The 26,851-nt window shown below is 43.0% G+C and overlaps 1 protein-coding gene across 2 annotated transcripts in view; it reads left to right on the top strand.

The window, feature by feature from the left end:
* The first annotated feature begins 826 nt into the window (after nt 1-826).
* ADGRD1 (adhesion G protein-coupled receptor D1) overlaps nt 827-26,851 on the top strand; it is a 1,635,406-nt gene continuing 1,609,381 nt past the window's right edge. Inside the window, exons 1-2 of one of the 2 annotated variants that reach the window (XM_069620079.1) lie at nt 827-1,378; nt 1,479-1,515. In XM_069620079.1, coding sequence (XP_069476180.1) covers nt 1,313-1,378; nt 1,479-1,515 — 103 coding nt within the window. In that variant the 5' untranslated portion in view covers nt 827-1,312. The remainder of the gene's footprint in view (nt 1,379-1,478; nt 1,516-26,851) is intronic. The other variant, XM_069620080.1, reaches the window with a different exon arrangement.

The following is a 26,851-nucleotide window of genomic DNA, read 5'->3' as shown; positions in this document are numbered from 1 at the left end:
GACGTTCGATTGGAACCCTGGTTGCATACACACACCCCTAAATCTGACATGCAAACCCACCCTGTGCTGCGATTCCTGTGCACAAGTGTCCTTACGCCTGCCTTTGAGTGGCGTAGAGATCGAGGGATTTGTGTGGCCCTTTCTATTCCGAGAGGCTGCACTGGCGGTTCCATGAATACGCATCGTTTGGTCTAATTGTGAGCGTGGAGGGACTGCCTACGGCCCGTCTCTCGGAATGTCCACTTTTTCACATGTTCTTTCCCATTTTCTGTGTTCTGCCCCCTTGCCAGCTCTCTGCGCAATCCAAGCCCACACTCTGCGTGTTGTCTCGCACAAGGCTCTCGACGGCTTGCAGAGACGTGCCGAGCCTGCGCCAACTGTACACAAGTCCTTGAAAAGTCCTGCTCATTCCATTCCGTGAAACAGGATTTTGCACGCAGTTTAGCGCGCAAGATCCCTAGTTCCTGCGCAGGGAATTCCATTAATCGGGCCCAAAAAGTTTAAAAAGGCCACTCCAACAGAAACTTTGCACCAGTGCAGGTGCAAGATGAACTGCTGTTTCAATGCATTTTTGCAGCAGGGCAATGCTTGCACTAGCCCTTTGCCCCGGCATAATGCAATAGCAACAGTGTGGCCGGGTGTTGTGATTGCACGTGCACTTGTGCAAGGTTTTTGTAATATAGCGCCTATAAATCACCAGTGACTGTTTAATGTGCGCCTGTCCTGAGCGGACCGGTGCTAGGACACAGCCAGGGAGCAGCAGCGGGCTATAAATAGAGAGGGGGTGGGTGAAAGTTTGGAAAGGGAAGGGGGGTCCGGGGACGGAGGTGCGTGCCCAGCAGGGCCAGGAGCGAGGAGAGAGGCGCACAGCACACCCGCGGGGCAGCCACGTGAACGCCTTCCAATACATCCTGGCATTTTGGTAGGACTGTAAAATCTACAGCTGGCCACAAACTTGAGACGAAGCACAGACGGAACTCGCAAACAACTGGGGAAGTCGCTGAAGGGGGAACCCACGTGATTGCCACGATTTTGGCACTTTCAACCGGAGACAATTTTATTTTGCGTGGGTCTTTGCGGCGGGGCAGCGCTACCTGGAATTTGGGGTGCTGTTACTGCAGTCTTTGATTTCAAATACAGTTACTTGCAGAAAACCTCGCCGGACTGAGATTAACCAGGGAGTTCGCGAACGGCGCAGAAGTTCGGGCGCATTTTTTGGAGGATTCTGCGGTAGAAGCACTTAGGACGCCTGGGGCTTCCTCCCGGAGGAGAGGCTGGAATTCATCCATCGTTTCGCCCCCGGCTCGGGGCGATGGGGATTCGTGCACTTCTCGTGTCCTGGCTCCACGTCTCCCTATTATTTCGGGCTATGAACCAGGTAACAGGGAAACACCAACATCTAACGCAACTCTTTGGCTTCTATGTTGGTTAATGTCCAACCCAAGGTACTGAGGTGTCTCCTTCTGTCGTTTGCACAGGTGTACGGCAACTACGCCAACTTTCGCGACCACCCAGGTAAGTGCCTCGAAGCTCTTTTTGCTAGTTTGGCTGTTCATGTGTTTTTGGATTGTGGATGGCCCCTGAAGCGGGCAGAGGTGGCGCGTTGCAGCGCTAGAAAAGCCCAAGATTACACGTTATGCTTTGTTAATTAACTTATAAGTGTTGGAAGGTGCACCATTAATTATGAAAGTATATAAACACATGTTCTACAAGGTCACGAAGTTAAGGCTTGCAGACACATTCCAGCGGGACGATGCACCCATGAGGTGGTCTCACATTAACCTCGCACTAGTGCAAGTGTAGTTAGCACTACGGCAAAATTGCAGTGGTGCAAATAATTCTTTTCATTCATGTTTGCACAATGGCAATGTTTGCCCTCACCGCAGTACCATGCCCTGATGCAAACATGCTTCGATTTTTGCGCTCTGGACATTTATGCACTAGTGCTATTTACACTATCAGGAGTCGTTTTTGTAGGACTAGCCATGGTGCCCCAGCATGACAGAGCAGAACATGACAACATACCATTCCATTGCACTGCATAATAGTATCGTGCGTGGCACACAGCATAGCACCGTGCAACAGCTTAACGCACCATTACGCTTAAACCAGCCATGAGACAGACACAGCAGCGCGGGAGGTTGTGGGTAGTGACCGAAGGTAAAGCTGGAGACCAGGTATGCACTTTCCAAAAATGCGCCCGACAGTCTACACCACGCAAGTCTCTTTCGATCCCTGTCACATGGGCAGCGAGTCGGTTGTGTGGTTGCTGCTGCCTGTAAGCTACTTAGCTCAGTGGCTGTAGTGCTTACTGCAGAGGTATCAGTGAAGTGCAGGTTACAGGTGCACAACAACGCATTGCTGGCCCAGCCTTTCATCCTCCCAAGGTGCACACATCGAGTACCATGAGTGACAGACTGATTGTTAAAGCGCTTGGAAGCTTGAAGAACCTGGCATGGAGTGCTATTATATAAATCACCAAATTAATATTACGGAGTGTAACGCAGCTGGGACGTTTTAAGCGCAGCTTCTACAGTGTGTGTTTGGCACTGACTCCTGCAAGAAGAGGTGGCAGAGGTGTGAGAGGGGAAAGGCATTTGCACAGCGCCCAGAATATCTAGGGCTCTGTGTGCTGGCAGCGCCTAGTTATTGGCCTCTAACTTTGTATGATCCCAGTCTGTCACTGTCACCCAAACCTGCATGGGGTAGGCCAGGCCGGCGCTAGGATGTGAAGGGCCCTGGGCGCCCAAAGATGTGTGGGCCCCCCTAATTTGCATTGATAGTGGCATCAGTGATATCTTTAGTACAAAAAGGCATCATGGGAAGTTAAATTAAAAACATGTTGCCATGCGTAAGGTAGTAGACAAATGCACTCTGGCGTCCGGTCTATGAATTGTCAATATTAACATTTACCCATGTGGCAATATGAGGAGTGAGGCATTTGTTTGAAGTAGCAGACAGCTGAATACATGGTACAGATTCTAATTTTGGCAGATAATGCACAGTGTGATAAAAGTTGCATGAACACAAACTTTGGTTAAGTGGAGAAGCCGGGATTTGAGAGCAGTTTGCAATTCAGGAACTTGAACGCATCTCTTCCCAGATGTAATTAATAGAAATACTGTTTGCAAAAGGTCTTTTGGAACTTTGATTTAAAAACACTGTAGAAGGCATTGCAAAAATATGGTGATTGTGTTTTGCTAATTGAAAACAATTATTGTTTATGCATAAGTTCCACGATTTTTATTTTTATTGTGTGTACATTTGGGCATATTGTTCAAAATAGCAATATGCTTTTATTTCAGAAATTATAGACAAGGATTATTATGACAGTAAGAAAACAAAAAGCAAATAATAACTACGTTTATTGTTTGCTGCTCAATACAAAAGATAGCCTCATTAAGGTACCTCCTGAGACTTGATTGGAGGGGGTGAGCAGGCCAAAACTGTTCGCTGGGTGTAGAATGGCACCTGAGCAGGTTGGGAGACTGTTGTTGAGATGTAAACCGTTTAGACCTTCCTGTAAATCATGTCTTATTTCTTATTCCTGTGGCAACATGTGCTGTAAAATGTGGTGCTTTGATATGGGGATGAGTACGGCTTTGCGTTTCACTCGATATGGGAACTTTTGCCCCTATAAAGAAAATCAAAAGCTGGCACCCAGGAATATATACGCACAGTAAGTGAGCATATCTTAAAGTGAAAGGTACAAAATTAGTTCACTTGACCTTTTCCCTTAGAATAATGTGCACCAGAAAAAAAGAGCACTGGCCTTTCAAAAAAGTAATCAACAACAGGAACAAAAAAAAAACAGAGAGAGAACATTTTTCATTAAATATGCTGGCCAAGTATAAAATGTGCTCACCTTTTTAACCCAGCAATATGTAGTGAAATATTCCCTAGAAAAGGAAATCTCAGTAGTACAAGCCTTGTGGGTAAGTGTCTGCATAGGAAACATGACAACCTGGGTCACATCCTGGTAGCCAAATGCTTGCACAAGATTGCTGACCTCAAAAACACCCACGGGAGATGCGTCCGCCTTCTGAGAAAACTACGCTGCCCACCCACATGTATCCTTTACGCGTGCCCTGAATAGCAGCACATGGCCAGATTCAGGGAAAAATAACTGCACCCGTCTCTAGGATTGCAATTTCTGTTGCCACATCCTGGGCAAATAGTCAGGACTCACTTGCCCTCTCCTCATTCCCCCTCCTCAACTCCATGTCTGACTTTCAACAAGACTCTGCTTTATAAACATGACTTGGAAAGTACACCTACCATAATATCGGTATTCACTCAAATATATAAATCATTACAGAAAAATGTAAGCAAAAAGTGTACAATTGACTGGGAGACTACAAATACCAGAATGCAATTCAGCAAAATGCAAAAAAATGGCCTTTGGGTTCTGAACATGTGTTTTCAAGAAGTATAATAACATGCAATGTGAAAAAAGGTTACCTGTTTGTGTTTCAGTGTTTGACAAATGCAGGGGTCATATATGATATGATGAAAATATCACATTCTACCAAAAATAAACTCTTTTTGGTGCATTAAATATGAACATCTGAAAATATAGTTAATTTAAAACAGTTTTGTTTGATATATTGTAATTGACCTGGAGGAGAGTGTAGATTGAGACAGCTAACTGGTGCTTTGTGTGTGCTTTCAGAATGAAAATGCCTATTTGCATTTCTTAACACAGAAACGTTACGAACATCTCCTCCAAAACAATCATCTCTTAAATGGGCCATTATTTGTAAATCGCTCCCACTTTAAAGGCGCTGCTTGAATAAAGAAAGTGATAAGCAGCCATTAAGGGGCCTGCAGCGTCTGATGGCTGCTGGGCGTGGGTGCTGATCTATAGAGAGCAACAGGCGGTTGGGAGCTGACACTGTGGTCTCAGGCGAGCTTAGTACATGGAAGCCGCACAGCAGTTGAGGCAGACACTCGTGCCTTGCGGGGCCCCTCTGACAGCTTCTGACAGTGGGGCTTTGGGCCACCGCAGAGACTGCCGATGCCTTGGGCTGGCTCTGTGGGTTGGCGTGTGTGATGGCGTGTTGTAAGTATGGTGAACATGGTGGGTTGTGCATCTGGACACAGTCGGTGCAGGAGGGTTCCATTGTTGTGTGCAGACGGCTGACCAGAGGTTGTTAGTTCAGGAGTATAAATTGTGAGCTAGGATTAGAGGGAAGTGTAGGGAGTGAAGAAGTCAGAGGCCAGGTCCCTGGGCCATGAGGTACCTGTAGATACCACATGCAGAAAACATGCGATGTGCTTTTCTTGCTCTGTGGCATTTTTGGTCTGTGGTGCATTGGGGTGATTATCGATGCTAACCGTGCTGAGGGTAGTGGCGAAGTCCTGTGTTGAGTAGTATGTGCTGATTACTGATGATAAACATGCTAAGCGTAGTGGTGAAGTCCTGAGTTGTGTAGTATCTGCTGATTTTCGATGACAACCGTGCTGAGGGTAGTGGTGAAGTCCTGAGTTGAATAGTATGTGCTGATTATCGGTGATAATTGTGCAGAGGGCAGTGGTGAAATCCTAAATTTAGCAGTATGTGCTGATTATCACTGATAACCATGCTGAGTGTAGTGGAGTTGTGAAGTATGTGCTGATTTTCGATCATAACTCTGCTGAGAGCAGTGGTGAATTCCTGAGTTGAGTAGTATGTGCTGATTACTGATGATAACCGTGCTTAGCGTAGTGGTGAAGTCCTGAGTTGCGTAGTTTTTTCTGATTATCGATGATAAACATGCTGAGGGCAGTAGTGAAGTCCTGAGTTGAGTAGTATGTGCTGATTATTGCTCATAACTGTGCTGAAGGTAGTGGTGAAGTCCTGAGTTGAGTAGTTTGTGCGGATTATTGATGATAACCATGCTGAGGGTAGTGGTGAAGTCCTGAGTTCAGTAGTATGTGCTGATTACTGATGATAACCATGCTGAAGGCAGTGGTGAAGAACTAAGTTGAGTAGTAGGTGCTGATTATCATTGATCACCATGTTGATGGTAGTGGTGAAGTCTTGAGTTGAGTAGTATGTGCTGATGATCAATGATAACCGTGCAGAGGGTAGTGGTGAAGTCATGAGTTGAGTAGTATGTGCTGATTATCAATGATAACTGTGCTGAGAGTAGTGGAGTTGTGAAGTATGTGCCGATTTTCGATGATAAATTTGCTGAGAGCAGTGGTGAATTCCTGAGTTGATTAGTATGTGCTAATTACTGATGATAACCGTGCTGAAGGTAGTGGTGAAGTCCTGAGTTGAGTAGTATATGCTGATCATCGATGATAACCGTGCTGAGGGTGGTGTGAAGTCTTGAGTTAAGTAGTATGTGATGATTATCAAAGATAACGATGCTGATTGTAGTCTTGAAGTCCTGAGTAGAGTAGTATGTGCTGATTGTCATTGATAACCGGGTAGTGGTGTAGTCCTGAGTTGAGTAGTATGTGCTGATCATCGATGACAACCGTGCTGAGGGTAGTGGTGAAGTCTTGAGTTAAGTAGTATGTGATGATTATTGAAGATAACGGCACTGAGGGCCGTAGTGAAGTCCTGAGTTGAGTAGCATGTGCTGATAATCAATGATTACCATGCTGAGGGTAGACTTGAAGTCCTGAGTTGAGTAGCATGTGATGATTATTGATGATAACCGTGCTGAGGGTAGTGGTGAAGTCCAGAGTGGCGTAGTTTGTGCTGATCACTGATGATAACTCTGCTGACGGCACTGGTGAAGTCCTGAGTTGAGTAGTATGTGCTGATTATCGATGATAACTACGCTGAGGGCCGTGGTGAAGTCCTGAGTTGAGTAGCATGTGCTGATTATTGATGATAAGCATGCTAAAGGTAGTGGTGAAGTCCTGAGTTCAGTAGTATGTGCTGATTACTGTTGATAACCATGCTAAAGGTAGTGGTGAAGTCGTAAGTTGAGTGGTATGTGTTAATTATCATTGATCACAATGTTGAGGGTAGTGGTGAAGTCTTGAGTTGAGTAGTATGTGCTGATGATCAATGATAACCGTGCTGAGCGTAGTATTGAAGTCTTGAGTTGAGAAGAATGTGCTAATTATCCATTATAACCGTGCTGAGGGTAGTGTTGAAGTCTTGAGTTGATAAGTATGTGCTGATCACTGACGATAACTGTGCTGAGGGCAGTGGTGAAGTCCTGAGTTGAGTATTATGTGCTGATTATTGATTATAACCGTGCTGAGGGTAGTGGTGAAGTCCTGAGTTCAGTAGTATGTGCTGATTACTGATGATAACCATGCTAAAGGTAGTGGTGAAGTCCTAAATCGAGTGGTATGTGTTAATTATCATTGATCACCATGTTGAGGGTAGTGGTGAAGTCTTGAGTTGAGTAGTATGTGCTGATGATCAATGATAACCGTGCTGAGCGTAGTATTGAAGTCCTGAGTTGAGAAGTATGTGCTGATTATCCATTATAACCGTGCTGAGGGTAGTCCTGAAGTCTTGAGTTGAGAAGTATGTGCTGATCACTGACAATAACTGTGCTGAGGGCAGTGGTGAAGTCCTGAGTTGAGTAGTATGTGCTGATTATTGATTATAACCGTGCTGAGGGTAGTGGTGAAGTCCTGAGTTCAGTAGTATGTGCTGATTACTGATGATAACCATGCTGAAGGTAGTGGTGAAATCCTAAATTGAGTAGTATATGCTGATTATCATTGATCACCATGTTGAGGGTAGTGATGAAGTCTTGAGTTGAGTAGTAAGGGCTGATGATCAATGATAACCGTGCTGAGGGTAGTGGTGAAGTCCTAAGTTGAGAAGTATTTGCTGATTATCATGGATCACCATGTTGAGGGTAGTGGTGAAGTCCTGCGTTCAGTAGTATGTGCTGATTACTGATGATAGCCATGTTGAGGGTAGTGGTGAAGTCATGAGTTGAGTAGTGTGTGCTGATTATCGATGATAATCGTGCAGAGGGCAGTGGCGAAATCTTAAGTTGAGCAGTATGTGCTGATTATCACTGATAGCTGTGCCGAGTGTAGTGGAGTTGTGAAGTATGTCCTGATTTTCGATGATAACCATTCTGAAGGCAGTGGTGAAGTCTTGAGTTGAGTAGTATGTGCTGATGATCAATGATAACCGTGATGAGCGTAGTATTGAAGTCCTGAATTGAGAAGTATGTGCTGATTATCCATTATAACCGAGCTGAGGATAGTCTTGAAGTCCTTAGTTGAGAATTATGTGCTGATCACTGATGATAACTGTGCTGAGGGCAGTGGTGAAGTCCTGAGTTGAGTAGTATTGGCTGATTATTGATGATAACCGTGCTGAGGTAGTGAAGTCCCGAGTTGAGTAGTATGGGCTGATTACTGATGATAACCATGCTGAGGGCAGTTGTGTATTCCTAAGTTAAGTTGTATGTGCTGATCATCACTGATAACCATACTGAGAGAGGTGAAGTATTAAGTTCAGTAGTATGTGCTGATTACTGATGATAAGCATGCTGAGGGCAGTGGTGCAGTCTTGAGTTTAGTATTATGTGCTGATTATCACTGATAACCGTGCTGAGGGTAGTGAAGCCCTGAGTTCAGTAGTATGTGCTGATTACTGATGATAACCATGCTGAGGGCAGTGGTGCAGTCTTGAGTTTAGTATTATGTGCTGATTATCACTGATAACCGTGCTGAGGGTAGTGAAGTCCTGAGTTCAGTAGTATGTGCTGAGTACTGATGATAACCTAGCTGAGGGCAGTGGTGAAGTCCTGAGTTTAGTAGTTTGTGCTGATTATCATCGATAACCATGCTGAGGGTAGTGAAGTCCTGAGTTGAATAGTATATGCTGATTATTGATGATATACATGCTGAGGGTAGTGGTGAAGTCCTGAGTTGAGTAGTATGTGCTGATCATCAATGATAATCTTACTGAGGATAGTGAAGTCGTGAGTTGAGTAGTATGTGCTGATCACTGATGATAACTGTGCTGAGGGCAGTGGTGTAGTCTTGAGTTGAGTAATATGTGCTGATTATTGTTGATAACTGTGCTGAGGGTAGTTGTGAAGTCCTGAGTTGAGTAGTATGTGCTGATCATCAATGATAATCTTACTGAGGATAGTGAAGTTGTGAGTTGAGTAGTATGTGCTGATCACTGATGATAACTGTGCTGAGGGCAGTCGTGTAGTCCTGAGTTGAGTAATATGTGCTGATTATTGATGATAACTGTGCTGAGGATAATGGTGAAGATCTGAGTTTAGTAGTTTGTGCTGATAATCATCAATAACCATGCTGAGGGTAGTGAAGTCCTGAGTTGAATAGTATATGCTGATTATTGATGATATCCATGCTGAGGGTAGTGGTGAAGTCCTGAGTTGAGTAGTATGTGCTGATTATCGCTAAAAAACGTGCTGAGGGTAGTTGTGAAGTCCTGAGTTGGGTATTATGTGCTGATTATCACTATTAACCGTATTGAGGGTAGTGAAGTCCTGAGTTGAGTATTATGTGCTGTTTACTAATAATTACCATGCTCAGGGCAGTGGTGAAGTTCTACATTGAGTATTATGTGCTGATTATCACTGATAACCGTGCTGAGGGTAGTGAAGTCCTGAGTTGACTAGTATGTGCTGATTGCTGATGATAACCATGCTGAGGGCAGTGGTGAAGTCCTGAGTTTAGTATTATGTGCTGATTATCACTGATAACCGTGCTGAGGGTAGTGAAGTATTATGTTCAGTAGTATGTGCTGATTACTGATGATAAGCATGCTGAGAGCAGTGGTGAAGTCCTGAGTTTAGTATTATGTAATGATTATCACTGATAACTGTGTTGAGGGTAGTGAAGACCTCAGTGGATTAGTATGTGCTTGCTGAGGGCAGTGATGAACTCCTGAGCTGAGTAGTATGTGGTGTTTAATGATGATTACCATGCTGAGGGAAGTCTTGAAGTCCTGAGTTGAGTAGTATGTGCTGATGATCAATGATAACCGTGCTGAGCGTAGTATTGAAGTCCTAAGTTGAGAAACATATGCTGCCTATCCATTATAACCATCCTGAGGGTAGTCTTGAAGTCCTGAGTTTAATAGTATATGCTGATTATTGATGATATCCGTGCTGAGGGTAGTGGCGAAGTCCTGAGTTGAGTAGTATGTGATGATTATCAATGATAACTGTGCTGAGAATTGTTGTCAAGTCCTGAGTTGAGTAGTGTGTGCTGATTATCAATGATAATCGTACTGAGGGTAGTGAATATTGAGTTGAGTAATATGTGCTGATCACTGATGATATCTGTGCTGAGGGCAGTGTTGAAGTGCTGAGTTTAGTATTATGTGCAGATTATGACTGATAATCGTGCTGAGGGTAGTTAAGTCCTGACTTGAGTAGTATGTGCCGATGATCGGTGATAACTGTGCTGAGCGTAATACTGAATTCCCGAATTGAGAAGTATGAGCTGATTATCTGTTACAACCGAGCTGTAGATAGTCTTGAAGTCCTTAGTGGAGAATTATGTGATGATCATTGATGATAACTGTGCTGAGGGCAGTGGTGAAGTCCTGAGTTGAGTAGTATTGGCTGATTATTGATGATAACCGTGCTGAGGGTAGTGAAGTCCCGAGTTGAGTAGTATGGGCTGATTACTGATGCTAACCATGCTGAGGGCAGTTGTGTACTCCTAAGTTAAGTTGTATGTGCTGATCATCACTGATAACCATACTGAGAGAGGTGAAGTATTAAATTCAGTAGTATGTGCTGATTACTGATGATAAGCATGCTGGGGGCAGTGGTGCAGTCTTGAGTTTAGTGATTATCACTGATAACCGTGCTGAGGGTAGTGAAGTCCTGAGTTCAGTAGTATGTGCTGATTACTGATGATAACCTAGCTGAGGGCAGTGGTGAAGTCCTGAGTTTAGTAGTTTGTGCTGATTATCATCGATAACCATGCTGAGGGTAGTGAAGTCCTGAGTTGAATAGTATATGCTGATTATTGATGATATCCATGCTGAGGGTAGTGGTGAAGTCCTGAGTCGAGTAGTATGTGATGAATATCAATGATAACTGTGCTGAGGGTAGTTGTGAAGTCCTGAGTTGAGTAGTATGTGCTGATCATCAATGATAATCTTACTGAGGATAGTGAAGTCGTGAGTTGAGTAGTATGTGCTGATCACTGATGATAACTGTGCTGAGGGCAGTGGTGTAGTCCTGAGTTGAGTAATATGTGCTGATTATTGATGATAACTGTGCTGAGGGTAGTGGTGAAGATCTGAGTTTAGTAGTTTGTGCTGATAATCATCGATAACCATGCTGAGGGTAGTGAAGTCCTGAGTTGAATAGTATATGCTGATTATTGATGATATCCATGCTGAGGGTAGTGGTGAAGTCCTGAGTTGAGTAGTATGTACTGATTATCGCTAAAAAACGTGCTGAGGGTAGTTGTGAAGTCCTGAGTTGGGTATTATGTGCTGATTATCACTATTAACCGTATTGAGGGTAGTGAAGTCCTGAGTTGAGTATTATGTGCTGTTTACTGATAATTACCATGCTCAGGGCAGTGGTGAAGTTCTACATTGAGTATTATGTGCTGATTATCACTGATAACCGGGCTGAGGGTAGTGAAGTCCTGAGTTGACTAGTATGTGCTGATTGCTGATGATAACCATGCTGAGGGCAGTGGTGAAGTTCTGAGTTTAGTATTATGTAATGATTATCACTGATAACTGTGTTGAGGGTAGTGAAGACCTGAGTGGATTAGTATGTGCTTGCTGAGGGCAGTGATGTACTCCTGAGTTGAGTAGTATGTGGTGTTTAATGATGATTACCATGCTGAGGGAAGTCTTGAAGTCCTGAGTTGAGTAGTATGTGCTGATGATCGATGATAACCGTGCTGAGCGTAGTATTGAAGTCCTGAGTTGAGAAGCATATGCTGCCTATCCATTATAACCATCCTGAGGGTAGTCTTGAAGTCCTGAGTTTAATAGTATATGCTGATTATTGATGATATCCGTACTGATGGTAGTGGCGAAGTCCTGAGTTGAGTAGTATGTGATGATTATCAATGATAACTGTGCTGAGAATAGTTGTGAAGTCCTGAGTTGAGTAGTGTGTGCTGATTATCAATGATAATCGTACTGAGGGTAGTGAATCTTGAGTTGAGTAATATGTGCTGATCACTGATGATATCCGTGCTGAGGGCAGTGTTGAAGAGCTGAGTTTAGTATTATGTGCTGATTATGACTGATAATCGTGCTGAGGGTAGTTAAGTCCTGACTTGAGTAGTATGTGCCGATGATCGGTGATAACTGTGCTGAGCGTAATACTGAATTCCTGAATTGAGAAGTATGAGCTGATTATCTGTTACAACCGAGCTGTAGATAGTCTTGAAGTCCTTAGTTGAGAATTATGTGCTGATCACTGAAGATAACTGTGCTGAGGGCAGTGGTGAAATCTTGAGTTGAGTAATATGTGCTGATTATCACTGATAGCTGTGCCGAGTGTAGTGGAGTTGTGAAGTATGTCCTGATTTTCGATGATAACCATGCTGAAGGCAGTGGTGAAGTCTTGAGTTGAGTAGTATGTGCTGATGATCATTGATAACCATGCTGAGCGTAGTATTGAAGTCCTGAATTGAGAAGTATGTGCTGATTATCCATTATAACCAAGCTGAGGATAGTCTTGAAGTCCTTAGTTGAGAATTATGTGCTGATCACTGATGATAACTGTGCTGAGGGCAGTGGTGAAGTCCTGAGTTGAGTAGTATTGGCTGATTATTGATGATAACCGTGCTGAGGGTAGTGAAGTCCCGAGTTGAGTAGTATGGGCTGATTACTGATGCTAACCATGCTGAGGGCAGTTGTGTACTCCTAAGTTAAGTTGTATGTGCTGATCGTCACTGATAACCATACTGAGAGAGGTGAAGTATTAAGTTAAGTAGTATGTGCTGATTACTGATGATAAGCATGCTGAGGGCAGTGGTGCAGTCTTGAGTTTAGTATTATGTGCTGATTATCACTGATAACCGTGCTGAGGGTAGTGAAATCCTGAGTTCAGTAGTATGTGTAGATTACTGATGATAACCTAGCTGAGGGCAGTGGTGAAGTTCTGAGTTTAGTAGTTTGTGCTGATTATCATCGATAACCATGCTGAGGGTAGTGAAGTCCTGAGTTGAATAGTATATGCTGATTATTGATGATATCCATGCTGAGGGTAGTGGTGAAGTCCTGAGTTGAGTAGTATGTGATGAATATCAATGATAACTGTGCTGAGGGTAGTTGTGAAGTCCTGAGTTGAGTAGTATGTGCTGATCATCAATGATAATCTTACTGAGGATAGTGAAGTTGTGAGTTGAGTAGTATGTGCTGATCACTGATGATAACTGTGCTGAGGGCAGTGGTGTAGTCCTGAGTTGAGTAATATGTGCTGATTATTGATGATAACTGTGCTGAGGGTAGTGGTGAAGATCTGAGTTTAGTAGTTTGTGCTGATAATCATCGATAACCATGCTGAGGGTAGTGAAGTCCTGAGTTGAATAGTATATGCTGATTATTGATGATATCCATGCTGAGGGTAGTGGTGAAGTCCTGAGTTGAGTAGTATGTGCTGATTATCGCTAAAAAACGTGCTGAGGGTAGTTGTGAAGTCCTGAGTTGGGTATTATGTGCTGATTATCGCTATTAACCGTATTGAGGGTAGTGAAGTCCTGAGTTGAGTATTATGTGCTGTTTACTGATAATTACCATGCTCAGGGCAGTGGTGAAGTTCTACATTGAGTATTATGTGCTGATTATCACTGATAACCGTGCTGAGGGTAGTGAAGTCCTGAGTTGACTAGTATGTGCTGATTGCTGATGATAACCATGCTGAGAGCAGTGGTGAAGTCCTGAGTTTAGTATTATGTGCTGATTATCACTGATAACCGTGCTGAGGGTAGTGAAGTATTATGTTCAATAGTATGTGCTGATTACTGATGATAAGCATGCTGAGGGCAGTGGTGAAGTCCTGAGTTTAGTATTATGTAATGATTATCACTGATAACTGTGTTGAGGGTAGTGAAGACCTGAGTGGATTAGTATGTGCTTGCTGAGGGCAGTGATGAACTCCTGAGTTGAGTAGTATGTGGTGTTTAATGATGATTACCATGCTGAGGGAAGTCTTGAAGTCTTGAGTTGAGTAGTATGTGCTGATGATCGATGATAACCATGCTGAGCGTAGTATTGAAGTCCTAAGTTGAGAAGCATATGCTGCCTATGCATTATAACCATCCTGAGGGTAGTCTTGAAGTCCTGAGTTTAATAGTATATGCTGATTATTGATGATATCCGTGCTGACGGCAGTGGCGAAGTCCTGAGTTGAGTAGTATGTGATGATTATCAGTGATAACTGTGCTGAGAATAGTTGTGAAGTCCTGAGTTGAGTAGTGTGTGCTGATTATCAATGATAATCGTACTGAGGGTAGTGAATCTTGAGTTGAGTAATATGTGCTGATCACTGATGATATCCGTGCTGAGGGCAGTGTTGAAGTGCTGAGTTTAGTATTATGTGCTGATTATGACTGATAATCGTGCTGAGGGTAGTTAAGTCCTGACTTGAGTAGTATGTGCCGATGATCGGTGATAACTGTGCTGAGCGTAATACTGAATTCCTGAATTGAGAAGTATGAGCTGATTATCTGTTACAACCGAGCTGTAGATAGTCTTGAAGTCCTTAGTTGAGAATTATGTGCTGATCACTGAAGATAACTGTGCTGAGGGCAGTGGTGAAATCTTGAGTTGAGTAGTATGTGCTGATTATCAATGATAATCGTACTGAGGGCAGTGGTGAAGTGCTGAGTTTAGTATTATGTGCTGATTATGACTGATAATCGTGCTGAGGGTAGTTCATTCCTGAGTTGAGTAGTATGTGCTGATTATCGATGATAACCATACTAAGGGCAGTGATGAAGTCCTGTGTTGAGTAACATGTGCTGATTAATGATGATAACCGTGCTGAGGGTAGTGAAGACACAGTTGAGTAGTATGGGCTGATTACTGATGATAACCATGCTGAGGGCAGTTGTGTACTCCTGAGTTAAGTAGTATGTGCTGATCATCACTGATAACCATACTGAGGGTAGTGAAGTCCTGAGTTCAGTAGTATGTGCTGATTACTGATGATAACCTAGCTGAGGGCAGTGGTGAAGTCCTGAGTTTAGTATTATGTGCTGATTATCACTGATAACTGTGTTGAGGGTAGTGAATTCCTGAGTTGATTAGTATGTGCTGATGATTGATGATAACTGTGCTGAGGGCAGTGATGAACTCTTGAGTTGAGTAGTATGTGGTGATTAATGTTGATTACCATTCTGAGGGCAGTGGTGAAGTCCTGAGTTCAGTAGAATGTGCTGATTATCGATGATAACCATGCTGAGGGCCGTGGTGAAGTCCTGAGTTCAGTAGAATGTGCTGATTATTGATGATAACCGTGCTGAAGGCAGTGGTGAAGTACTAAGTTGAGTAGTGTGTGCTGATTATCATTGATCAACATGTTGATGGTTTTGGTGAAGTCTTGGGTTGAGTAGTATGTGCTGATGATCATTGATAACCGTGCTGAGGGTAGTGGTGAAGTCATGAGTTGAATAGTATGTGCTGATTATCAATGATTACCATGCTGAGGGAAGTGATGAAGTCCTGAGTTGAGTAGTATGTGCTGATTATCGATGATAACCACGCTGAGGGCCTGAGTTCAGTAGCATGTGCTGATTATTGATGATGACCTTGCTGAGGGTAGTGGTGAAGTCCTAAGTTCAGTAGTATGTGCTGATTACTGATGATGACCATGCTGAAGGCAGTGGTGAAGTACTAAGTTGAGTAGTATGTGCTGATTATCATTGATCACCATGTTGATGGTAGTGGTGAAGTCTTGAGTTGAGTAGTATGTGCTGATGATCATTGATAACTGTGCTGAGGGTGCTGGTGAAGTCATGAGTTGAGTAGTATGTGCTGATTATCACTGATAACCATGCTGAGCGTAGTGGAGTTGTGAAGTATCTGCTGATTTTCGATGATAACTCTGCTGAGAGCAGTGGGGAATTCCTGAGTTGATTAGTATGTGCTGATTACTGATGATAACCGTGCTGATCATAGTATTGAAGTCCTGAGTTGAGAAGTATGTGCTGCCTATCCATTATAACCATGCTGAGGGTAGTTCTGAAATCCTGAGTACAATAGTATATGCTGATTATTGATGATATCCGTGCTGAGGGTAGTGGAAAAGTCCTGAGTTGAGTAGTATGTGATGATTATCAATGATAATCGTACTGAGGGTAGTGAAGTCGTGAGTTGAGTAGTATGTGCTGATCACTGATGATAACTGTTCTGAGGGCAGTGGTGAAGTCCTGAGTTGAGTAGTATGTGCTGATTATTGATGATAACTGTGCTGAGGGTAGTGGTGAAGTCCTGAGTTTAGTAGTTTGTGCTGATTATCACTGATAACCATGCTGGGCGTAGTGGAGTATGTGCTGATTTTCGATGATGACTCTGCTGAGAGCAGTGGTGAATTCCTGAGTTGATTAGTATGTGCTGATTACTGATGATAACCGTGCTGAACGTAGTGGTGAAGTCCTGAGTTGAGTAGTATGTGCTGATCATCGATGATATCTGTGCTGAGGGTAGTTTGAAGTCATGAGTTAAGTAGTATGTGATGATTATCGAAGATAACCATGCTGATTGTAGTCTTGAAGTCCTGAGTAGAGTAGTATGTGCTGATTATCAATGATAACTAAGCTGAGGGTAGTGGTGTAGTCCTGAGTTGAGTAGTATGTGCTGATCATCGATGACAACCGTGCTGAGGGTAGTTGTGAAGTGCTGAGTTGGGTATTATGTGCTGATTATCACTGATAACCGTGCTGAGGGTAGTGAAGTCCTGAGTTGACTAGTATGTGCTGATTGCTGATGATAACCATGCTGAGGGAAGTGGTGAAGTCCTGAGTTTAGTATTATGTGCTGATTATGACTGATAATCGTGCTGTTGGTAGTTAAGTCCTGAGTTGCGTAGTATGTGGTGATGATTGATGACAACCATTCTGAGGGCAGTGGTGAAGTCCTGAGTTGAGTAGCATGTGCTGATTACTGATGATAACCGTGCTGAGGGTAGTGAAGCCCTGAGTTGAGTAGTATGTGCTGATTATCGATGATAACTGTGCTGAGGGCAGTGATGAAGTCCTGAGTTGAGTAGTATGTGGTGATTAATGATTATTACCGCGCTGAGGGCAGACTTGAAGTGCTGAGTTGAGTAGTATGTGCTGATGATCGATGATAACTGGGCTGAGCGTAGTATTGAAGTCCTGAATTGAGAAGTATGTGCTGATTATCAATGATAACTGTGCTGAGGGCAGCCTTGAAGTCCTGAGTTGAGTAGTATGTGCCGATGATCGATGATAACTGTGCTGAGTGTAATATTGAAGTCCTGAATTGAGAAGTATGTGCTGATTATCTATTGTAACCGAGCTGAGGATAGTCTTGAAGTCCCTAGTTGAGAATTATGTGCTGATCACTGATGATTACTGTGCTGAGGGCAGTGGTGAAGTCCTGAGTTGAGTAGTATTGGCTGATTATTGATGATAACCGTGCTGAGGTAGTGAAGTCCCGAGTTGAGTAGTATGGGCTGATTACTGATGATAACCATGCTGAGGGCAGTTGTGTACTTCTAAGTTAAGTAGTATGTGCTGATCATCACTGATAACCACACTGAGGGTAGTGAAGTCTTAAGTTCAGTAGTATGTGCTGATTACTGATGATAACCTAGCTGAGGGCAGTGGTGAATTCCCGAGTTTAGTATTATGTGCTGATTATCACTGATAACTGTGCTGAGGGTAGTGATGAAGCCCTGAGTTGAGTAGTATGTGCTGATTACCCATGATAACTGTGCTGAGGGCAGTGATGAAGTCCTGAGTTGAATAGTATGTGGTGATTAATGATTATTACCGTGCTGAGGGCAGTCTTGAAGTCCTGAGTTGAGTATTATGTGCTGATGATCGATGATAACTGGGCTGAGCGTAGTATTGAAGTCCTGAATTGAGAAGTATGTGCTGATTATCCATTATAACCGAGCTGAGGATAGTCTTGAATTCCTTAGTTGAGAATTATGTGCTGATCACTGATGATAACCGTGCTGAGGGTAGTGGTGAAGTCCTGAGTTCAGTAGTATGTGCTGATTACTGATTATAACCATGCTGAAGGTAGTGGTGAAGTCCTGAGTTCAGTAGTATGTGCTGATTACTGATGATAACCATGCTGAGGGTAATGGTGAAGTCATGAGTTGAGTAATGTCTGCTGATTATCGATGATAATCATGCAGAGGCTAGTGACGAAATCTTAAGTTGAGCAGCATGTGCTGATTATTACTGATAACTGTGCTGTGTGTAGTGGAGTTGTGAAGTATGTGCTGATTTTCGATGATAACCATGCTGAAGGCAGTGGTGAAGTCTTTAAGTTGAGTAGTATGTGCTGATTATCCATTATGACCATGCTGTGGGTAGTCTTGAATTCTTGAGTTGAGAAGTATGTGCTGATCACTGATAACTGTGATGAGGGCAGTGGTGAAGTCCTGAGTTGAGTAGTATGTTCTGATTATCATTGATAACCATGCTGAGGGTAGTGAAGTCCTGAGTTTAATAGTATATGCTGATTGTTGATGATATCCGTGCTGATGGTAGTGGTGAATTCCTGAGTTGAGTAGTATGTGCTAATTATCGATGAAAACCGTGCTGAGGATAGTTGTGAAGTCCTGAGTTGGGTATTATGTGCTGATTAACACTGATAACCGTACTGAGGGTAGTGTAGTCCTGAGTTGAGTATTATGTGCTGATTACTGATAATAACCATGGTCAGGGCAGTGGTGGAGTTTTACATTGAGTAGTATGTGCTGATTATCACTGATAACCGTGCTGAGGGTAGTGAAGCCTTAGTGGAGTAGTAGTGCTGATGATCGATGATAACCATTCTGAAGGCAGTGGTGAAGTCCTGAGTTTAGTAGTTTGTGCTGATTATCACTGATAACCGTATTGAGGGTAGTGAGTCCTGACTATAATAGTATATGTGTTTGGTGGCAAGTCTCATGAGTTCCTACATTTTCAGCGCTTATTGGAGGAACTGTGCCTTTAACTGCATTACCCAGCATTACCCAGCATGCTGTTTTAAGAAGCCCTCATATAGCGAAGCGTGCAAAGTGTTTGAAAGGTGTTCGGTGCATTTGAAAGGGGCTGTGAGACAGCGGAGAGAGCCTTTTGGATCCCACACAGGTCTCTGCTCCCCCTACACTTCCTCTAAAGTGAAACGGCCTTACAATGTTTTCACGAAGCCAGGAATTAGTGGATTCTTCTGTTGAAAGCGTGCAAAGTGTTTGAAAGGTGTTCGGTGCATTTGAAAGGGGCTGTGAGACAGCGGAGAGAGCCTTTTGGATCCCACACAGGTCTCTGCTCCCCCTACACTTCCTCTAAAGTGAAACGGCCTTACAATGTTTTCACGAAGCCAGGAATTAGTGGATTCTTCTGTTGAAAGCCGCAGCACACTACTAGTTTGAGAAAGATCATTGATCACCATATTTATATGTATACCTCCTGAAGAGCCACTGTATTTAAAGTGGTGAAACACGTGTAGAGGACAAAAACATTTTCATTTGCTACAGACATTCGCGTATCTCGAGATGAGACAAAGGCTAAAGGTGTGAACACTCATATCATAGAGTGCAGTGGAATGTTAACTCTTGCTTGAACAGGAAAACCTCACTGGAGGACGCTGAGCGAAACATTGAAAATGTCTTTGGTTTGTTTTAAGTCAGGACCCAAAATAAGAAGGTAACTACCAATGAACGGATCATTGTGCCTGCAGCCAGAAAGGGCTCGCTCTGCAGAAGAGCTTGGACCACGTAGCCTTACCAACTTTCCACGCACCGACTACCTCTGCTAGGAGACCGAAAGGGCCCGTCCCTTGGATCTTAGCAGAGCTTCTACAACATCCTCTGCTCAGGAACGTGATAGACCTTCCCCCTTGGATCCTGCAATCTTCAACTACAACATTGCACCCTCTACTCTGGTAAGTGACCGAAAGGGCTCGTCCCTTGGATCTTAACAGAGTTGTGACAACACCCCTTGCTCAGGAAACTGAAAGGGTTACCCCTTGAATCCTGCAACCTACAGCTACAATATTGCACTTTGTACCCTGTTAGGAGACCGAAAGGGTTCGGCCCTTGGATCCTAACACAGACATAACTATCATCACAGCACAGCCCGTGCGACACCTCGACGAAAAAACAACTAAAAGGGCATACCCCTCGGATTCTGTATTACAACACCAATACAGCTCTTCCCATCTGATCAGGAGATCACAAGGAATTTATACAACACCCTCAATAGAGCTACCGTGACCGGTAAAGATCGAAAGAGCCAGCCCTTTGGATACTAACAGCGGCTACACTTTGGACCCCGTCACAGGTCCTTCAAAAACCTAAGGAAAAATGTCGACTACTCAACCAAAACAGCAACCCGCTGTGTGCCCCAAAACAAGGCTAAGAACAAAACCCAACACAGCAGCCTTGTCTGCTTTAGATTCCTCACAATTAACCCTCAAACAATCACTTTTGAGAGCCCACCGAGCAAAACTTGACTCGAATCACCAACAACATCGTGCGGATCCGGGCATCGCCTATGCCCCAATACAGATGATCGCTCAAATCCAGAATTCAATCGACACTTGAATGAGCAAACAGATTTATCGAACCAGATTAATACACAAGCCCAAATCCATATCACCAATACCTTACCTGAACACCACGAAATCCAAGCTACCAATATCCACACTGATCTCAAAATCAACACCTGTTGATAAAAGAAGTCTTCTTACTCAGTCACCCACCGATGCTCAACCAATAGATGCCAAACCACAAAGCGACATCGAACACGAAGAAACAGTATCACCGACGCCTCGAAACCAACAATCTCTCCAGCAGCAGAAAAATTACTGAAAGTACAGAAAGAGAAAAACAGAACCCATCACTCCTGAGTCTACGAATAACTCTATTTCAAAACTGGATTGTAACAGGAAGGATCCGACTCCACAAGAACGACTCGCACCACTACTAGGAGCCACCCTGCCCCCCAACTCTGATTCTGTAACAACAGATGAAGCAGAAAACCCTGATGTCAACTCTCCTACTGGTACACACCAAGGACCCTCTGCATCATTTTCTGAATCACATAAACAGGAGAATGCAACTCCTACAACCATGAACCTAACAAAGGAGCATCACACTCATACACCCAAGACTGAGTCTGTCATCCATGAAGAACCATGTGCGATCATGAAAGATCTCAACAACCATGAACTTGCCAAACCTCATTCAGATCAACCAAGACCTTCCACCACCTTACAAAAACCACCATCCAGTACAACTCAATAAACAAAGAAAGAAAAAGCACGATTAGCCAAACTTGCCTGGCTCCACACGCACAATTCCATCAAACTCGCTCAAGCTCCAGAAAACGACGCCAACCAAACTATAACCAAGGCAAGAAGACTTTCAATGGACATCACAGAAATTGAATCAATTATGCTAAGTCTCGACAAACAAAAAGAAATATTTGGCAACACAACAGGAAATCATCAACTGCATTTTACTTCAACCCCATGTATGACACAAGGAATTGGCCAAAGACTCACCAAAAGAGAAACTGAAATGACTTCAGCAACAAACCAACCAATTCCTACTTGATTTAACTATGACACAGACGAATCCTACTACACGCCTGATCTCACGAGCAAGAACCAACAGCCTACACCCCGACCGAGAGCACCGGAAACCAAACCATCATCCAATAACCATGACCACAAGGATCACACTAATCCTAGGATTACTATGCTGGACTTACAAAACATGCTTATTGCAGTGCTGTCTCCTCAGTCAATGATCCCCTTTATGAAGTTACGCGAATCCATGAATGACAACATCAAAGATCAATCAACTCTCCTAGCACTAATTCACTCTAAGCAGATCTACATAGAGAATTTCATAACCACAATTGAATCCCGTTTGAATTTGGAAGCAGAACAATCTAACTGATGACAACAACGTCTGTCAGAAATAGCAAGAAGCGATCGCCAAGAAAAAACCAATCTAAACACAGAAGTACTAGCTCTCCTCAAAGCACACCATCAACACCAAACAGCGCTGCAAATAACCATAACAAATGAGCAAGTTACACTAGCTCCTCCTGCTACCGATACCTCCATTCAGCAAAGTGGCGGCGATCGAATCACTGCCGTATCTCAGACACAACGAAAAGCTAACATCCAGAGACCCAGGATCCCAACCACTCAAATAGGAATACTAAAGAACAATATCAGATCTGGACTAAGGATAAACAAGCAACTGCCAGCAAATCAACACAGCCAAAATGTAACAAAAAACAACAAACAGGCTCAAGAGCGTTTTTGAGAACAGTGAAGATGACGGACCAAACACCTACATTGCCAACAGAGAAGACGATGAACCAACCTAAGCCATTACCAACAGAGAAGACACGCTGCCCTCACACAACGGATTCCAACAACCAGAACCAGCAGCGGCACACTGGGGCCCTACAGACCTGTGGCCCGACAAAGCCATCATCTGAACATTCCACCAAAGATGAAGACCTCCTAAATCTCTCAACCCATGGAGATCAGCTAACAGATGACACACCACCTTCCAGGCTACCCACAGTGCCTTCAAGCTTCATAATAATAGATGAGTATATTCCTAACCATGAACCACAACCACCAGACATGTATGAAGAAATCTCTGAAGACTCACTACGAGACACCTCAGATATAGCTTAAATACCCGACTCTTTCGTCTCTTCAGCATCAGAATCATACAATCAAATCTCAAATGAATCTTTCAACTCACGAGCATCAAGCAATACCGATTGCACACTTCCATCATTTGTCAATCCGTTACACCAAAATCAAATCTACGAAATCCATATTGAAAGCAAAAGCAACAGATCTTAACCACTAATACTCAATAGAACTAATACCCTCCGCCTCCTTGGAGTGATTCCGCAACTACAAAAAATAACAACATAAAAAATAGATCTAATCACTTTCAAAGATGACAAACATTTAGATAAGTTCATTGCTGAACTCTCCAAACCAAATGACCAAGAACTGATCCTATCAAAGCGTGCCCAGCTCCTCAAACTTGGCTTTAACTTCTGGGCATCTACATCAACAAGAAAATATCAGTCAAGGACGAAGATGAACAACCACACCCATGACCACACAAGAACTGCTGCTACTCGGATTCATGTTCAACAATCGGAAGAATGGAACCGAACAGATCGACATTCAAAAGAATCTATGGGCCTCATTACACGGAAGGCGGTAAGGGTTTACCGGTACCGGTATTTTACCGGTACCGGTAAATCCTTACCGCCTTACTACGAGGTCCCTTTGCGGGTTGGGGAATTTAACGCCTGCTTTTTGCAGGCGTTAAAAATCCAACCCGCAAAGGGACCAGGTTGCTAATTACGGTACCGCAATTTGGAACTTCAATGACTTTGAAACTTCAATCACAGAAACCGTTTCTTCAAGAATCTCACTTAACTCCCAATCATAACAATCACTGAAATCAAAGCTCAAATGGTCACTCTGCTCATGGAACACTAGAGGAAACTTGCATTTGTTTACCCATCCCTCATCTGATCTAGAAAATTATCAAATCATATGCCTACAAGAGACTTGGATCAGCGAAACACCAGCATGCAATGGATTTCTCACATATCTCAACCCTGCAATAGTCAAAAAACAAGGAAGACCAGCATCCGGACTACTCACTCTAATCAAAATAAACCCTCAATGGGCAGTACTGACCAGTGGAAACATCAATCCCTGGATTCAACTAACAATAATAAAGACAACAGAGATTCACCACCCAAAAAAAACGATGAAACAAGAATTGCAATACTAAACATATACTGGAACCCCGCTGGTATAACAACTGAAGCATTAATTGATGGAGTTTTTATCACAATTGACAAATTAGCTGGAACACACTACCATCTAGAAATAATACTCTGCGAGGACCTTAACATCTACTTATTCACATAGAATGGTACTCCCCGAACTCAAACTCAACGCTCACCAAAAGCAACCAGATGGATGAACGAAATTCTCAACCAGGATCTCATCCTCTTAAACCATTCATGAAACAACTCCACTTTGTACGTGCCAACATGGGCCAGAGGATCCTCATCTGAAATCATCGACTACATATTCCTGTCACAAACCTTGCATGAATCGGTCAAGTCAGCACAAACATTAATCTCAGACAAAAGTGACCACAACAAACTAACAGTCCACTCACACCCCATCATCAAGCAAGATTCAACCCTGACAGTATGTGCACTAGAACTCGATGGAACATCTTCAAGGCTCCGCATTCCACAAGCAACGATAGTCCATCTACCGACAAAACTTTGTGCTTCAAATAACACAGACATTGAAAAATTGAACTATGAGTGGATCTTGCTTCCTTTCCAACAAACAGTCAAGAACCGACCACATAAAACCCACCTCCACGCATACAACCAGGAAATAGCTGAAAAGAAAAAATCTCTGGCGAAATCAGTGAGATAGTTGAAGAAAACACTCTACAGATCTCAAAATTGAAGCAATCATATAACAACTGGAAAAAATCTCAACAGAAAGTCCTTCTCCAAACGGATGCAGAAACTATAATGAAGACATATAACTCAAACAACACAAGAGAGCTTTGGAATCCCCTGAATGATAACTCTCAAAAACAGCACAAACTAATGTCTAACGTGCCGCAGCAAACGTGGATTACACATTTTTCAAACATCTATGCAGCTCGATCCTTCCAACTCGAAAAAGAAACAAAAAACGTCAAAACCAAGTGGACAGTAAATGTCACATACGACGACTTGATCTCTATGATTCAAAACCTAAAGACATCAAGAGCACCTGGCCCTGACAAACTCTCAAATGCCGTACTCAAGCAAGACCCTCCGGCATGGGCAAACTTCATGTGCCAGATAATATCCATCATAAACACACTTAACCAAATCCCAACTTCCTGGAGATCAGCTACAATTGTTCCTATCCACAAACAAAGACCACGTGATCAACCACAGAATTTCCGTCCAATTGCCTTGCTAGACCCGCTTGGAAAACTCTTTGCAACAACATTATTGAAACAACTAACCTCTTGGGCCACAAACAATAGCCGATTCTCAACACGGCAAACGGGTTTCACTGCCAACGTCGGAAACAATATCAATCTAATACTATTGCACCTGATCAAGCATGAAGCCATTAACACCAAGACTACCATATACACTGCATTCATCAACCTAAAAATGGCCTTTGATGCCTTATCACGGCATAAGCTATGGGCGAAACTCAAACTTAGAATTGCCCTCCGAACATTCTAGAACCTATAATCTTACTTTACTCTGAAACTTCAATAAAAGTGAGACTCACAAAACAAGGTACAACCACCAAACCCATAACCACATCAAATGGTCTAAAGCAAGGATGCCCTCTAGCAGCAACCCTCTACAATCTCTTCACATCAGACATCGAACATCATCTGATCAGCACTCAAACCAATTCGCCGAAAATAAATTCAACTCCTGTTCCTGTTATGGCATACGCCGATGATATTATCTTGCTCGACAAAACCCCTTCTGGATTACAAGCTGCCTTAACATCACTGAGCAACCATATGAATACCAATGAGCTAACAATTAACATCTCAAAAACAAAGACTATCACCCTAACTAAACCACAATCAACTGAAAGACATCAAGCAACATCCAACATCAGGGGAACCCGATTAGAAAATGTGACAACATTCAAATACCTCGGCATACTAATCAACCAATCCAAGACTGAAGAACAATGGCTGTATAAAGCAGAAGAAAAGGCCCAAACACTGGCACGCCAAGGGTGGGTGCATAATCCACAGGAAATATGGAAAGTTTTCATTCAGACCCATCATTGCCTATTACAGACAAAAATGTATTCCGATAATAACCTACGTAACAGAAGCAATGATGAATACCGAAAAAGTAAACTGGACGAAATTTGAGTAAATCTTTTGGCGCAAGATCCTTCACCTGCCACACTCGTATCCTATGCCGAGAATACGATATGAACCCGCAACCCAATCAATTGGATCAGTTGTATGCTGGAAAAGATTAGACATCTATCGAAAAATACTATTTGATGAGAAAACTCCTGCAATTCAAATTCTGAAAACTCAACCGAATACTTTTAACAACACGATGTTAGAAAAATCTATCACCAAAGAAATGGAAACGGAAGAGATATCAGAGGAACTCCTAATCATGCGTCCTCAATATGCCAAAATCAAACTTCTACAGAATGATTGGATCAAAACCATTCAAAGGAAAAATACCTACAAACAGACCCTTCAATGTAACCAAGACAATAGAAAAATACACGAACCACCAGCATATCTTCTATTATTCCCAGACCAAACCATCAGGGCAACATTTTTTAGAATTCGTCCGAACATTTTACCAACGAAATCGCATCTTGCAATAACACAACAGATCCACAGATCCGAAAATTACTGCCGATTCTGCAAAGTTGAAACAACACAGGAAACCATATTCCATTTGGTTATGGAATGTCACTCCCTCGCACCGCAACGCAAACAATTTGGCTTCTACTTTGACCTCGCATCGCAACAAATGGATACAGAAAAAAGATGGGCTGCCATCCTCAGTGGGAAAAATAACAATTATATATACACTATTTCCTTGTTCCTGTCCAGTATCCTTGAACTCAACTGAAGAAGCGCCTGAACTACGTCCCAAGACTCTTTGACTCTTTCTTCTT

This window comes from Ambystoma mexicanum, chromosome 10 (assembly GCF_040938575.1).
Source record: "Ambystoma mexicanum isolate Mex_15411 chromosome 10, UKY_AmexF1_1, whole genome shotgun sequence".
NCBI classification, from domain to species: domain Eukaryota; kingdom Metazoa; phylum Chordata; class Amphibia; order Caudata; family Ambystomatidae; genus Ambystoma; species Ambystoma mexicanum.
This window is presented reverse-complemented; position numbering and strand designations above follow the sequence as displayed.